The sequence below is a fragment of the Mytilus trossulus genome, chromosome 4 (assembly GCF_036588685.1).
Source record: "Mytilus trossulus isolate FHL-02 chromosome 4, PNRI_Mtr1.1.1.hap1, whole genome shotgun sequence".
Taxonomy (NCBI): Eukaryota; Metazoa; Mollusca; class Bivalvia; order Mytilida; family Mytilidae; genus Mytilus; species Mytilus trossulus.
The window spans coordinates 90,532,667-90,547,325 of NC_086376.1; the positions used below are offsets into that span (position 1 = coordinate 90,532,667).

A 14,659-nucleotide genomic window follows, 5' to 3' on the forward strand; every position below is an offset into this window, starting at 1 on the left:
AAAATGGCTGGATCCGTCACTGAAACTAAAACGACAACCACTGAATTACAAGCTCCTGACTTGGGACAGGTATATACATACAGAATGAGACTTTGTTAAACATGGTAGCGGGCTCCCAACCCTCCCCTAACCTGGGACAGTGGTATACCAGTACAACATGTACACAAGGACGAACTATAAAAATCAGTTGAAAAAAGGCATAACTCATCAGATTGATACACATAGAAATACTATAGTACATTGACAAAAACTCAGAGTGAACGTGGTTGTCAGAAAAACATCCTTGTTAAGTGTTCTTCATATTAGAGTATTAGGTGACAAAACAAATTTATGTCACTCATTATACAGGGTAGATGCCACTGCTGGTTGACTATCAGTTTCCCAGAGCACCAACCACACTGTAGCAAATGATTGTGTACGTATTTTTTCAGCAAAGTTTTTTTGTGAAGTGATTCGCAAGTATGTTTACTTTAATTTATATTTTGGGAAAAATCTTTACATCTTATATATATAATTGTAATGGCCAAAACTTATGGGAATTTGTGTTATAGTTTGTTATATATATATATATATTATCTGAAGTGTAAACTTGAAGATTATTCAAGAAATACATGCCAAGCTAAGGGTAGTATATGCTTGTGTTGATCTTTTTTTTTATTTAGTAAATTGATGTCATCTAAGTAAAGCAAATGACTTGGTGGTCGGGAATTTAGATTTCTATAGGAAAAATACCAGAAGATTAATGTCATACATTTTGAATAGCATTGGAAATAAAGATCTTATAATTTCCTTCGAATAAAATGCAAATTCGTACCGATATTAACAATTTTAAGCAATATATCTATGTACATAGAAATTAAATAATTTCGCAAGGTCATCGTTCACAACACTTTTGCCATTTTTTGCTCTTCAGTAATTACCCAATACAATATTGCAAATTCTATAAACGTCTTTCGTCCTCGAATATCATAGATGAAAACCGATACCAATAAAGCTAGATATCAGTGACAGAAATTAAAAAGAAAAATTAACGATCCATACAAGTGTTTACCCAAGCTTTGACCTATCGCAGGCAATTATAAATAATACAACATATTAGATTAATGTTTGGAAGATAAAATCTTAAAATGATCATTTCATCTCTATAAATTCAAAATTATGAATTCGGCGCCTGTTGAATTACCAAGATATTATCATACTTTAAGTGATTCTTTTAACCCTGCATCGTATTCATAATTTGTTTCCTATGAAATGAAATAAAAATCCCACATTAAACTTTTATGTTGATATCACCCATAAAATATACAATTTGCTTTAATAATTGCGGTAAGATTTATGGGAAAACGTTTCAGATATCGATTGCTTATGTTAAGATGAAACGTAAAACCCTAGAAAGGTATTCGTGTTAGAAAAGGCAAGAGCCATTTAGAGATCGCCTTACATTACACTTAATCGTAAAGAAATTAAAAACATTTAAGATTCGTTTAATAACTGCTAATTGTCAAACATAGTATTTATGGGACCTTTATCGCAGGCTCCATGACAAAACATAAAATAAAGTTCAGGTTTCTTAGGTGGGCTGACTGTGCTATTTTCTGATAATAACATATTTGAAATCTATTCTTTTAATTCGTCCTGTACTACGTGATTGAGCAAGAGAGAGAAAAAATAATTAAATTTAACACGTGCAGAATTTTACCATCACCTGGAAATGTCTCAGAAAGGTTGAAATGATATATTTATATTGAACGGGCATGATTCAGAACATACTGTTCTAAACTGTCCGTATATAAATCTAGAAGTTAAAAAGAAATTAAAGGCCCAACCCCTTCAGACAAAGTTGACTTAAGATGGATTCCGCTATTTTTAGGTCCCTTTTTGGTCATGTTGGTGTTTGAATACTAGTATTTCAGTTATATTTCATCTTTTGCTTTTAAAGTTTATAAATTGTAATTTTCATTTATTATTTCAACGTTATTTCGCGATTAAAAGGGAAATTCGCGCAATACTATGTTTGTCTCTTATCATTGATGACGCCTTTACACGATAGTAAATATTGGATAGTGGATGTGTAAGGATTGATATTTTAGTTTTAGTTACATGATATTTAAGTTAGGATCCTGTAACTGAGTGGTTATCTTTTATTTTCTTTTTGGTTTTTTTTCATCAGATTGTATTTTCGTTGAATGTTTTACACCATACTCAGATCGTCTGTTTTCTCGTTTCAATTGTTGAATACTTTTGACATTTTTTTTATATGTATATTTTGCTATGATGTGTGTGTGGGAGAGATCCGTTTGGGCAAAAAATGCGCCCTTTTGCGCCACAACTTTTGTTCTCCAATGCTACGTTTGCGCCACATGTTTTGAAAATACATGGTATCATTTGCGCCAAAAATAAAACTTACAATTGTGCTCATTAAAAGAAAAATTACTTCCCTACTCCTTTATTCGGACTTGGAACCGGCAGTTTTCACGGCAAATCTTTCCTTTTGTTTATTAATTTTGCCGTTATATATATATATCATATACCAACGCAATCATAGGTTTGAACGTAGTTTTCAATTTAGACTCGTATATATATTTATTTCTCTAATTCTATGGAAATTTATCCCTTTGCGAACCCATTGTATAAAAAAATTTAATCAACTTGTGGTTGCTGGTGATCTCAAAAGATCATTGGATGATTTAAAGGGTCATGACCTTTTTAGCTAGCTGGATGAATCAAAATTTGATAACAGGTGTAAATGAAATTGACAACTTCGTGCAATATGAAAGGCACTCGAAGGGATTTTTCGGTTAGCAAAAAAAGAAAATGTCTTTTTAATCATTAGAGAAACAGATTCTTACATAGTTACTCGTGGATTATCGGATTTATCCAATCTCGATAGTTAAATTTTAAATTTTAAAGTCCTCGCCGAGGCGGCTCGGACTTTAAAATTGATAATTTAACTATCTCGATTGGATAAATCCGATAATCCACTGGTATCAATGTAAGAATCTATATATATAAACGAGTCTAAATTGAAAACTACGTTCAAACCTATGACTGCGTTGGATAAAAACCGCAGTTTTTATACGTGTGCATGTCAAACAAATTTCGTTGTAGAAGGGTCTAAAAACAGCACAAACAACATTTTCCAAAACACCAAAAGAGTGAAAAAGTATATTTAAACAATATAAATATATATATACATATATACAACTATATATATATATATACAACTCGTCTAAACATCAACCCAACAATGTTAGATCTGTAAATTTGCTTTCGCAAATTTTTGGTTCTTCCCTCGCCGGGATTCGAACCCATGCTACTGTGATATCGTGACACCAAATCGCCTGCACTGCAGCCGTCCATATATATATATATCTTGTAATCAATTTTATTTGGCAATCGCCAATGGCAGTCAGCAGGGTTAAAGAACATCAGTTGTTCGACCTGTTAGTCAAATGCGTTTTGTTTAAATATACTTTTTCACTTTATTAGTCTTTTGGAAAATGTTGTTTGTGCTGTTTTTATACCCTTCTATACAACGAAATTTGTTTTCCATGCACATGTATAAAAATTGCGGATTTTATCCAACGCAATGATAGGTTTTAACGTAGTTTTCAAATTTAGACTCGTTTATATATATATATATATATATATAGTTTTCTTTTTTTAAATGTTTCACATTTTTCATGATGCGGCTTATTATAGCCGCGACTTTACGATAGTGGTTTTTTCTCATTGTTGAAGGCTGTTTGGTGGCTTATAATTCACTCAGTCATGTTAAATCTGATGGATAGTCGTCTCATTGACAAGGGTTCGCGGAGAACAATAGATCACGGGGATCATTGATTATTACTTTTCAACTGACGTCGACGACGATACTACACTGAGGGGTAAGCGTCTTGTGCGACTAGGGTGAGGGGATATATTACTTTTCAACTGACCTCGACGACGATGCTACACTGAGGGGTGAGCGTCTTGTGCGACTAGGATGAGGGGGTATATGTCTGATCCATCGTTTTTCTCTCATCATTTTCTGGACCAAAACTAGATCAAGTCGATTTTAATTAACCACTTGAATCTTAAAACATTGAACGATTGCCACCCTTGGACGGATAGCGGTTTATGTTTTAGTAAAAATTTGTAGTTGAAAAAAAGAGAGAAAAAAATCCAAAAAGACATGTGACGGTATTGATAAGAATTTGTCAAAACGATGATTATTAGCATGTGACAGACGGTGACAAGATTGTGATCATAACTTGTTCGTAATGTATACTGTGGTAATCTATACTAACATTTAAATAGGTATAACGAAAGCAATGTTAACCAATATTATCTGTTAGAAGAAAGACAACTCTGGCATTTCTTTAGTTCAAGGTATAAATAAAAAATGTGGTACTAACAGAGACATTTGTATATATGTCTCTGGTACTAATCAATGAGATAATTCTCTTATATTTATAACCAATGTGTATTGTCTTGGTATCAATCCTGTAATTTTGGATTTTAAACCAATAAAATATCTTATCTTATCTATGACATAAAGTTACGAACTATAGTCGATGATGTATATGGATCATTGCTCGGATCATTGTCGGTATATTGGATATAATGATCCTAGCATTGACCTCCGTCATATACAAAGGCTATACTATCATAATTCAATTTGTATAATAAATATTTGATAAAGATTTTATCTGTCACGTGACATGAAGAAAAGTCAATTATTGACTATTGTAAAAATAAAGATTTTACCATACCGGATAAAAATGTGTATTAGTTTAATCGTACTTTGAGGCAGTTTTGCCAAATTTTGATTTTGAATTACGGCAATTGCCGAAACTGATATTAGTATATTTTGTCTGAAAAAAGAAGAAGTCTAGTGATATTTCTAACCACTGTGGATAGTAAACTTGGAAGTGATAGTAAATAGCAAATACAAGTTGTTTCTAATATATTTATATTCATAGTTATATATGTTCATAGAGGGAGGGTAGGAGGGGTCCTGATCCCGAATTCCCGGGCTTCAGTAAAAACAAGAAATTCCGAAATCCCGGCACTTAAAAACACGAAATCCCGAGGTCCCGAAATTCGAAAAAAAGAATTCCCGGATCCCGAAAGGGTCAATCCCGAAATCCCGAGCTTAAAAAATTAAAAACACCCGATCCCGAAGTCCCGATAGAGGTCCTACCCCCCCCCCCCTCTTCATATATTACAAGAAATGATGCGAAACGATAAAAATTGAACGAAAACAAAAAAATACCGTGTTGTTCTTTTTAGAGCAAAAAAGAGTGTCCTTTGTCACACAGGCAAAAAATCCTGTATACCTTTAATAATATAACACTATATATGTGTATATATGTCTCTGATATGGTATTACGGTAAATCGGAATATTTTTTCCTGAGACAAGTATCTGTGCTCTGCCCCCTTACTTGAGTACCACGACGGATATGAACCCCTTTTTCTTTTTTCTAAGCCATTAAAAAATAAGGACCCTCTGTCTAAACATATACATGTACTACTATAAGATCCTAGTTTATTGTAATATTGTCAGTATGGGCTGAGACTACTAGTCTCAGGTATGGGTCAGTATTTAAAGAGCTATATCATAATAAAATAAGTTAAAATAAGAAAATAAGAAAGGATTTAGTATAGTGGGGCTATATGATTATATATAGACATAATTTGTGTAATTTGGGCTTTTGTGGATAGTTGTCTCATTGGCAATCATACCACATCTTCTTTTTTTTATATAACACATAAGTGTAAAAAGAATAGATTATTTACAAAAAAATAATTGAACACAACACTCAACTAATTAGGAACAGATAAATCTTAATTTATTAGGCAATTGTCAGGCAAATGTAGTGTGGTTAATAATAATTGTGTGGGTGTCAATATTTTTAAGTTATTTCCCAACCTTACGTAAACGGAAAGCGGATGTGACGTTGTATGTTTTTGTGGTATTACGCGGTATTACACCTTGAACTGTCTTTCCTTTTTGTTTACAAACATTGTTTACAACAAATTCATACGCCGAGGCCGCGGACGACAAGTGATTTAAAATCTTAATGAAATTAACAAATGATAGCTCAGAAATAGTTATAAATTGACATTCATAACGATGAAATATAAACAAAATAAGTCTATTGTGGTAATTTTGCAAATTCGAGTAAACTGAGGGGACATATTTACTTGTGGAATAAAAAACGATTTACACAGTCTGTCATAAACAATAGTCTGATTAGTGAAACCCGACTTTTTACAGAAATTACACAACAATAACCCTTTAACACAGAACAGCGTTTGTGTCACAGGTAGTTACACTTCATTGTCACATTACAAGCCATCCGAAAAACAGTTTGGTTCCGTGACATTTATGTATTTCTTATATTTTGTCAAATGTTTGTAAACACTGCAAAACAGACAAAGTGAAAGGGGAGATAACAAATACATTTCGTTCTTTGTTTTGAATTTTCTTATTGAAAAGGCAAATGACCGCAAAGTGGAAAGGGATTATTATAAGTTGCAAAACTTGTTTCCCAATCCACTATAAATAAATATGTTTAAATTAAAATGACACATTGAACTTTATCTAATCGCACATTATTTACTTCTAGCAATAGCGGCCATCAATAAGTTGATTATTTTGCCACTTTTGAACACAGATAAAACCAGTGGATAAAACTTCTGAATCTGAATAAATACGTTACAGGGCCAGTATATGGCATAAGTGGCAACGGGAGAGAGGCGCTGGAAAATTAGTCCCAACGTTGTGAGAGCAACCAAAGTTTTAAAGCTCTCAATTGTCTTAGCACACACGAGATTGTCTGGTAGTCTATTCTTTTCGGGTATGGTTCTTACAAAGAATGACTGTTTGTATTGATCGGATTTGCTACATGTAGGTGGAATTTTGAAGCACCGCCTGTTGTTTAGAGCAAATTTGTCTACAATGTTTGTTTTTTCTCTTTTCTTTAAAAGTTTGCACATTTCTGTGTGGTTGAGAATTGCAGGTAAATTACCAGATTACTCAGAGCAGTGGTACTTGTTTTGCAAATTCTGTTGCAAATTTAAAACAAAACAAACGACTCTCATAGAGCAAATAAATTAAAAAAAACTTGAAGCAATGATTTGTACGCAATAAGAAGGCTTCTATAAAAAAAATCCTTGCTATAGAGAACCCTAGTACAAATAATTATGACATCTTGAAAGGCTATTTTCTTTTTCTTTCTTTGACCCCTTACATCAAAATAGCCTTCCAAGACGTCATAATAATTAGGACTAAGAGACTCCTATAAAGTTTAAAAATAAGGAGGTGGTATAATCTGCCAATAAAAAAAGTAGGGCTACCAAATTTTAAAAAGTGGATGAGAGCAGTTTTAAGCAACAATACAGCCTTCAACAATTAGAAAATCCCATTTCTATAGATCAACCAAAGGCCCAGACATAAAAAAAACTTGTAATCTGATGAAAATTATACTTTTTCAGATTATATACTAACACAGAATATTTATATAGAATAAGAAGAAATATGAGACGTCCTTTGAAATTACAAGAACAGATATGGTTTACCATTGACGATCGTCCAGTGCCGCTACCAAGTGATGTAGATTTTACGGATTATTTATGGATGGCTGAAGAATTAGAAGAATTTGATAGACAGGTAAAAAAAATGTACATTATTGATGATTGATAAAATTGAGAATGGAAATGGGGAATGTGTCATAGAGACATCAACCCGGCCAAAGAAAAAAACAACAGCAGAAGGTCACCAACAGGTCTTCAATGTACAAGATAAATCCTGAAATATTTCAGGTATAAATTTTGAAGTATTCAAGTGAAACTACATTTTTGTACTACAATATAAAAAAAAGAAAATGTGGTGCGATTGCCAATGATTACCAATGAGACAACTAGGAACCAAATGACTCAAACTCAGAAAGGACGTTGTAGGGTATAGTTACTGTATAATGAATCTTCATAAGTTTACGAAAAATGTAGACATTTCTCATTAGATACATACATTGATTTCTAGATGAACATGAAATTTGAAAGTTCTTGTTTAATTAAGAAGCTTTCTCCACTTCTGTTATAATGTTATACATTTAAAAGTGTACATTTTTTTCAAACTTGGATAAAGTCGCCTTGAAATTTTGTTGTTAAGCCTACAACTTCTTATAACCTGTTTTTACTTTGTATTCCATTCTATAGAGTAAAAATATTTCAACCAGTTTTAAGAAAAGAATTAATAGACTACATGCAAATTTAAAATAATTTACATATCTAAATTACATGTGTACTAATAATTAACATAACTTATTTCAGGTAGAAGAAGAATTTTGGGAAGAGTTATTTTTAGAAGCCTGTTTTGATGAAATGTTAGCAGAAGAGGAAGCCCAATGGCAATATTTTAATTCTCCACAGGTTAGTTTATATTAATATACATGGTATCTAGCTATAGTACATATATAGGGTCTGTGAAGGCATCGTATTGTTGATATTCCCACAAATGAATTAAATGTGGCTAAAATGTATTTAGAATACATGTACATGTATTTGTATGTTGCATCCTTCTAAAATAAATACTTATTTTCCTGCTGAAGGTCAATTGTACTTTCCAGGCACTCTTGTATCCTCCAATAGAAACTTACTGCCACAAAATAGCACACCAATTAACAATCAATTACACAAATAGTTAGTTTAACAAATGAAAGCAATTAACAGAACAGTTCAGGGCCTCAAGCCATTTTCTTAGAAAAAAAATCTTAAGTAAAAAAATTACTGATAACAATTCAATCTACAATAAGTATTATCGTTGATACTGTATACAAATATTAATTTTACAATTTAACATGTTATTTTCTCTGATAAATTTGTACATTGTACACATGGCATCCAGTATTTTATATTTCATTTTATATTTCAGATCTCAAATAGTAAACTAAATCCAGAAGCACCTGTATTTGTTCCAAAGTTTGGTGTGTAGCATGATTAGTGACTAGTCCGATACTAAAGTGCTAAGCCAGATTGTCTTTCAAATAACATTATAAAATACTCCTGCCATTCCTTTGTGGTCAGTATTCACTCACCAAATTCATCATCATTTGTTTATTTTCCATTATATTTTATACTATTTTGTTGATATTGTATGAGTATGAAAATGATTGCATGTTAAGTGTGAGAGTCTAAAGGTGCATTGCATTGTCACAGAGTATGCTAAGCATACATACATGATACATGTCATTTTCATTTTACCATGGAAGTCTGCTAGAAAATTAAAATGAGTGCTAATAATTTGTAACATTTAAATTATTTAAAAGATGTAATCTTGTCAATAACATAATCATGCAAAAATTGTAAAAGAATAAAACTGAATTATTGAAAGAGTAAATATGGAACATTTAATGCATTAATTCTAGAATTTAACGAATGGTTATACAATTGATCAAGACTTAATCTTTGGTTAAAAATGTTTTATGCACTCATTTTAATTGCTGAAAATGCACAAAACTACATACGCACATCATTAAGTAAAAATGTATGATGTTTGTCTTCCAATCGTTCTGATGTGTTTATTTATTGTATAGATAAATACTATTTCCACAACCTCAATTAACAGTACAGTTAGAGTAAAACTTATTAGGTGATTTCTTGAAGCTTTTAAAAGAGACAAAAACACCATTGTTTGATAAAATTTTGTACCAATTTGTATCTTAAAATATTGATGCTAATGCACCAAGTAAATAAAACTGTTATAAGATTAAATATATTCGACTCATTTTATTTGATAGAAATACTGGATTTTACATCATCAGTCTAATGTTGATAGTTAATATTTTGAAAATTGTTCTATTTGTGGTTAAATATAGTTTTACATAAAATTATTTGGTAATACTTGAAATATTTAAAATTTACCAATTCAATTACACATGTAAAAGTTCCCCTACTTAAAGAATAATTTCAGTGACAGCATTTTTTCATCTAACTGTACTGTAATATTGTTTTCATTATTTTTGTTTAAAGCTTCCTTCATGTTTTTGTTTACTTGAACCAACATACCAATGGCAGGTGTTGAAAAAAATGATAAAAAATATTGAAATAATATATAAAAATAACGATAGCTTGTCTTTATATAAATTTTATATGTATTCTGCACATACAGATTTACTTGAATGTAGATATGTTTTGTTAGAATGATATGTTGGACATCCAGATTAAATTAAAATTAAAAAGAATTTAAAGTTGATACTTGAATAAAGTTTTTATTTATGTATATGTATATATTGTCTTTAATGAGATATGTACATTGCATATTAATATACTGATCTCAAATGTGACGATATCTTTAAAAGATAATTATAAATAGTAAATTAAGAAAAATAACTATAACTTAAATATCTGGATATCCAGCATAAGCTTGGGAAAGGATACAATGGTTCCAAAAGTAGTACACACAGTGGGAAAACCCCAATTTTTCTTGAAGAATATACATTTTTGGACAGTCTGACTTTGGAGGACATTTGAGTTCCTATTAATATGACAGGTGGAAGCAACTACTTTTGTTATTTAATTTTCTTATAAAACAAAGGTTTCTCTTGTTTTTAAAATTACATTTTCCAAACAGTATATATTCTGAATAATGTTTGACTCAACTTCAAAATCTGCTTGTTACATAACTTTTTGGGATCATTGTATTTTTTATGTGTGTATTTTTAAAGGTTAAATTTGTATTTAAAACCTCTCTAAACAGGTTTACATTCGACACTTGTATATGGTAGGTTTCTGCCTATATTATCTAAAATTTGTCCCATTTTGTAGGACTGTATTTGATTAAATACACTTATACCATGTTTAGAGGGGTTAGGTTTTATAAAGAAGGAAACTTATAAAAAAAAAAAAAGATTTTGTAAAATACTTTAAAAAATGATAATTTATTAATGAAAAAAAAAGCAGTTTTCCTTTTCCTTTTTAACTTTAAGAGGTAACATTGGCAGGTGCAAATTTAAAAAGATTAGGCAAAGATAAGTTTTGTAAAAGGTTCCGAAATGAAAAAAAGCTTTGGGTAGAAACAAAGCAAAATGTCTCTTTTAAAATATTTAGTTTGCTACACTGATGAAAATAGGATGAATGTTATTCCAGCGAGAATGTTCACTTAAAATTGTTTGAAACACATCTAAGACTTTTTTTCAGAGATGAAATTTGCACCTCTCAAGTTTTCTCATAAAATCTATGTTAGGACTATATACTTGTATTGAAATATATTCAGGCTTTTATTCATTCTTATTGTAGATAACTTAATGAAATTTGTTAATAATGTTCTTTTGGTAGACTACCTGTTTTAACCTAGGTTTTGTTAAAAATAATATTTTTTGCTATACACATGATAAAATGGGTCAACTAAAAAACAAAGATATATGGATTGTTGCTGGAATTTATGTCCAGATCAGTACCTTCTAGCTAAAATTAAAATAAGAATTATGTTAATAATTTTGATTAAATTATCAATATTTAGAACATAGTTCTGTTAGATGTTTTTTACTCTTCTTGCATATAATGTATTGAAAAATAGTTATTTCATTTTCTTCAAGCTATTGAGAGGAAAGAATTTAATTGGATAGTAGATTATTTTATGCACTATGTATAAGCAGCCAAAAGGCCAGTTTTATTTTGATGTAATTATGAGGTCTGTACATTATAAATGTATGACCTCTGGAACAAATCATTTATCATTAATCATGATTAAAGCTCAGATTATCCCCCTTTGATATTTTTAACTCACTTTTGGACAAAGCATAATGCCATTGATTTATTCTTAAATTTATCTAAATTATTAAAATATATGCTAGTTGAACAATAATTTATTTGAAATTTATGATAAAGGGTCTAGCACATGTCCTTAGAATCTATTGGGCTCATGTTATTTGTATTCCACTGTCATGACTGTATAAGAAATGATAAGGTTTGTCAAAATGTTTACTTTTTGTGGTCAAATTATTGTGCAAGATTTGAAAGACCCTTAATGTTTAAATTAGTTAAAAAGGATTGTTTTTAAGCAGTAATTACAGTGTAACTGGAAGTACTCACAAATACTGTCCTTCAAAATAATACCATTAAAGTGCTAATTTTGAAGAGGAAAATTTAAATACATTGAACAATCTATTTTAAAAGGGGAGATAATCTGAGACTTGAAAATCATTCATAGCCATAATAATCAAGGATAGCCAAAACTTGATTTAGTGCAATGAATGTTGATGCATTTATTATATGTTTACAATTGACAACAATCTTTATGTTTGTTGATATGTGCTTTAATATACATTTGTACCTGTTATTAAACTTGTTAAAAATGAGTCATTGTTGTTTGTTTATTCTTTAGGTATCATCTTGTTTTGGTTGTTATATTAATGTTCAAGGAAAACTCGCAAGAAATACAAATCGTTGATGTTTAAGTTGTTTGTCAAATGGAAAAGCAGTATTTACCAATTCTTCTTATCAATTTCTAGCTAAACAAAGACTTGTGTATTCTACGGCAAAATTGTCATTTATGAAATATTCATCAAACTTTTTTTCAGGACCTAAAATTTAAAAAAAATGTATGAATCATTTTGTGATAATTTTTTTTCCATTAATCACACATCAATTTCCAGTTATCTGAATACTTTTATGTACTGTAACATAAATGGACATGCATAAAACTGTCACCCTTTGGAATGCAAATCAGAAAATACTGAAATTTGCACTAACCTTCATGTAAGCATTCTATCCCTTGTAATATGTTTACACCTTTGTTGTATCACTCACTTGTGTTTACCAAATGCTTATAACATGGGTACCATAAGGGAAAATTCAATATCTCACAGTTCAACTTCTTTGTCACATTAGTGTATACTGGTAAAATACAGAGAGTGTTTGTGTTTCTTTAATAGAAACATAGAATGTTCAGATATCCTTATCAAATCACGTGCATGTCAATCCATACTAAGACAAAAACCAGTAAGCTGTAGTAAATGTAGTCCATAGATATAAGAAAAAAAACGTAGAAATGATTTAGAGGTTTCCGATATGTATGCAGCAATGTGATTTGAACATTGATAACTACTGCTCTAAGTTTATATGGTCTCGAATGAATAAAAGTTTCATTGGCCTTCACACCCAAATTTGATGTATTTAAGATGGTAAAAACTCTAAATGTATATGGTTTTATGCCAAAATAAACCAACAACATTGGAGACAAATTATGCAAAGTGACATCTGTATTTAATACTACATATGTACACCCTATAAGTCTATTTTAAACAGTATATACGAAAGCCTCATTAACAAGACATTGACCTATGATGAACTACACCAGAATTTTGTTCCTTTCAAAACATGCTATAAGGCAAAAACACTGCAACATGATTTACACTGAACCTTTTACAAACAGCTGGGTTACAGATACCATTTACTGACATAAAAAAATGGAAACATCAGTGTATTAATTGCATGCATCCAAAGCACTTTAATGGATTTACCTTAAGAAATGCTCTAAGCTGACTATCTTAAAGCGAAAGATTTATAAAAATTACGAGAACAGAATTATAGTTGTAGTGTTAATTCAATAGGCATGATTCTATGCTGTATACATTAAGGCAACAGTAGTATACCAATGTTCAAAACTCGTAAATCTATGGACAAAAACTAAATCGAGGTAACAAACTAAAACTGAGGGAATCGTATTAGATATAGGGGGAGAACAAGGACACAACATTAAAATGTAACACACACAGAAACGGACCAAGCATTAGACAAAACCCGATGAGAATAACAAATATAACATAAAAACCAAATACATCAATTTGGGATAGAAAAGTACCGTGACACGTCTAAAGTAATGTGAATTCACACTCAAATATAATAGAAAACAAACGACCTAACGGAAACACAACATTAGAATATAACACACAGAAACGAACTATAATATAACAATAGCCATATTCCTGACTTGGCACAGGACATTTTTAAAGAAAAAAATGGTGGGTTGAACCTGGTTTTGTGGCATGCCAAACCTCGCACTTTAATGGCAATGTTAAATATGACATTAAAATGACAACATAATATTACAGGACTACAATATAAATATATAGGAGATAAAATTGAGAATGGAAATGGGGAAATGTGTCAAAGAGACAACAACCCGACCATAGAGCAGACAACAGCAGAACATATTAGACAAAGAAACACATGAATAATAGCTAACAAAAGGCATCAGGTTTAAAACAAATGCATCAGGTCATAGTATACATACGCAATAAAATTGAGAATGGAAATGGGGAATGTTTCAAAGAGACAACAACCCGACCAAATGAAAAAAACAACAGCAGAAGGTCACCAACAGGTCTTCAATGTAGCGAGAAATTCCCGCACCCGGAGGCGTCCTTCAGCTGGCCCCTAAACAAATATATACTAGTTCAGTGATAATGAACGCCATACTAATTTCCAAATTGTACACAAGAAACTAAAATTAAAATAATACAAGAATAACAAAGGCCAGAGGCTCCTGACTTGGGACAGGCGCAAAAATGCGGCGGGGTTAAGCATGTTTGTGAGATCTCAACCCTCCCCCTATACCTCTAACCAATGTAGAAAAGTAAACGCATAACAATACGCACATTAAAATTCAGT

At 31.0% G+C, this 14,659-nt stretch overlaps 1 protein-coding gene across 3 annotated transcripts; it reads left to right on the forward strand.

The window, feature by feature from the left end:
* Positions 1-392: 392 nt before the first annotated feature.
* On the forward strand, positions 393-12,345 carry LOC134716268 (polyadenylate-binding protein-interacting protein 2-like). 3 transcript variants are annotated; one of them, XM_063579147.1, is made up of 4 exons: positions 393-415; positions 7,484-7,658; positions 8,321-8,419; positions 8,922-12,345. In XM_063579147.1, the coding sequence occupies exons 1-4, from the start codon at positions 408-410 to the stop codon at positions 8,979-8,981; spliced, it is 342 nt and encodes a 113-aa protein (XP_063435217.1). In that variant the 5' UTR covers positions 393-407; the 3' UTR covers positions 8,982-12,345. The 3 variants fall into 3 exon arrangements, with proteins under 3 accessions (XP_063435217.1, XP_063435218.1, XP_063435219.1); XM_063579148.1 differs by lacking the exon at positions 393-415 and adding an exon at positions 6,175-6,312; XM_063579149.1 differs by lacking the exon at positions 393-415 and adding an exon at positions 6,191-6,312 and having other exon boundaries at positions 7,514-7,658.
* Positions 12,346-14,659: the final 2,314 nt, after the last annotated feature.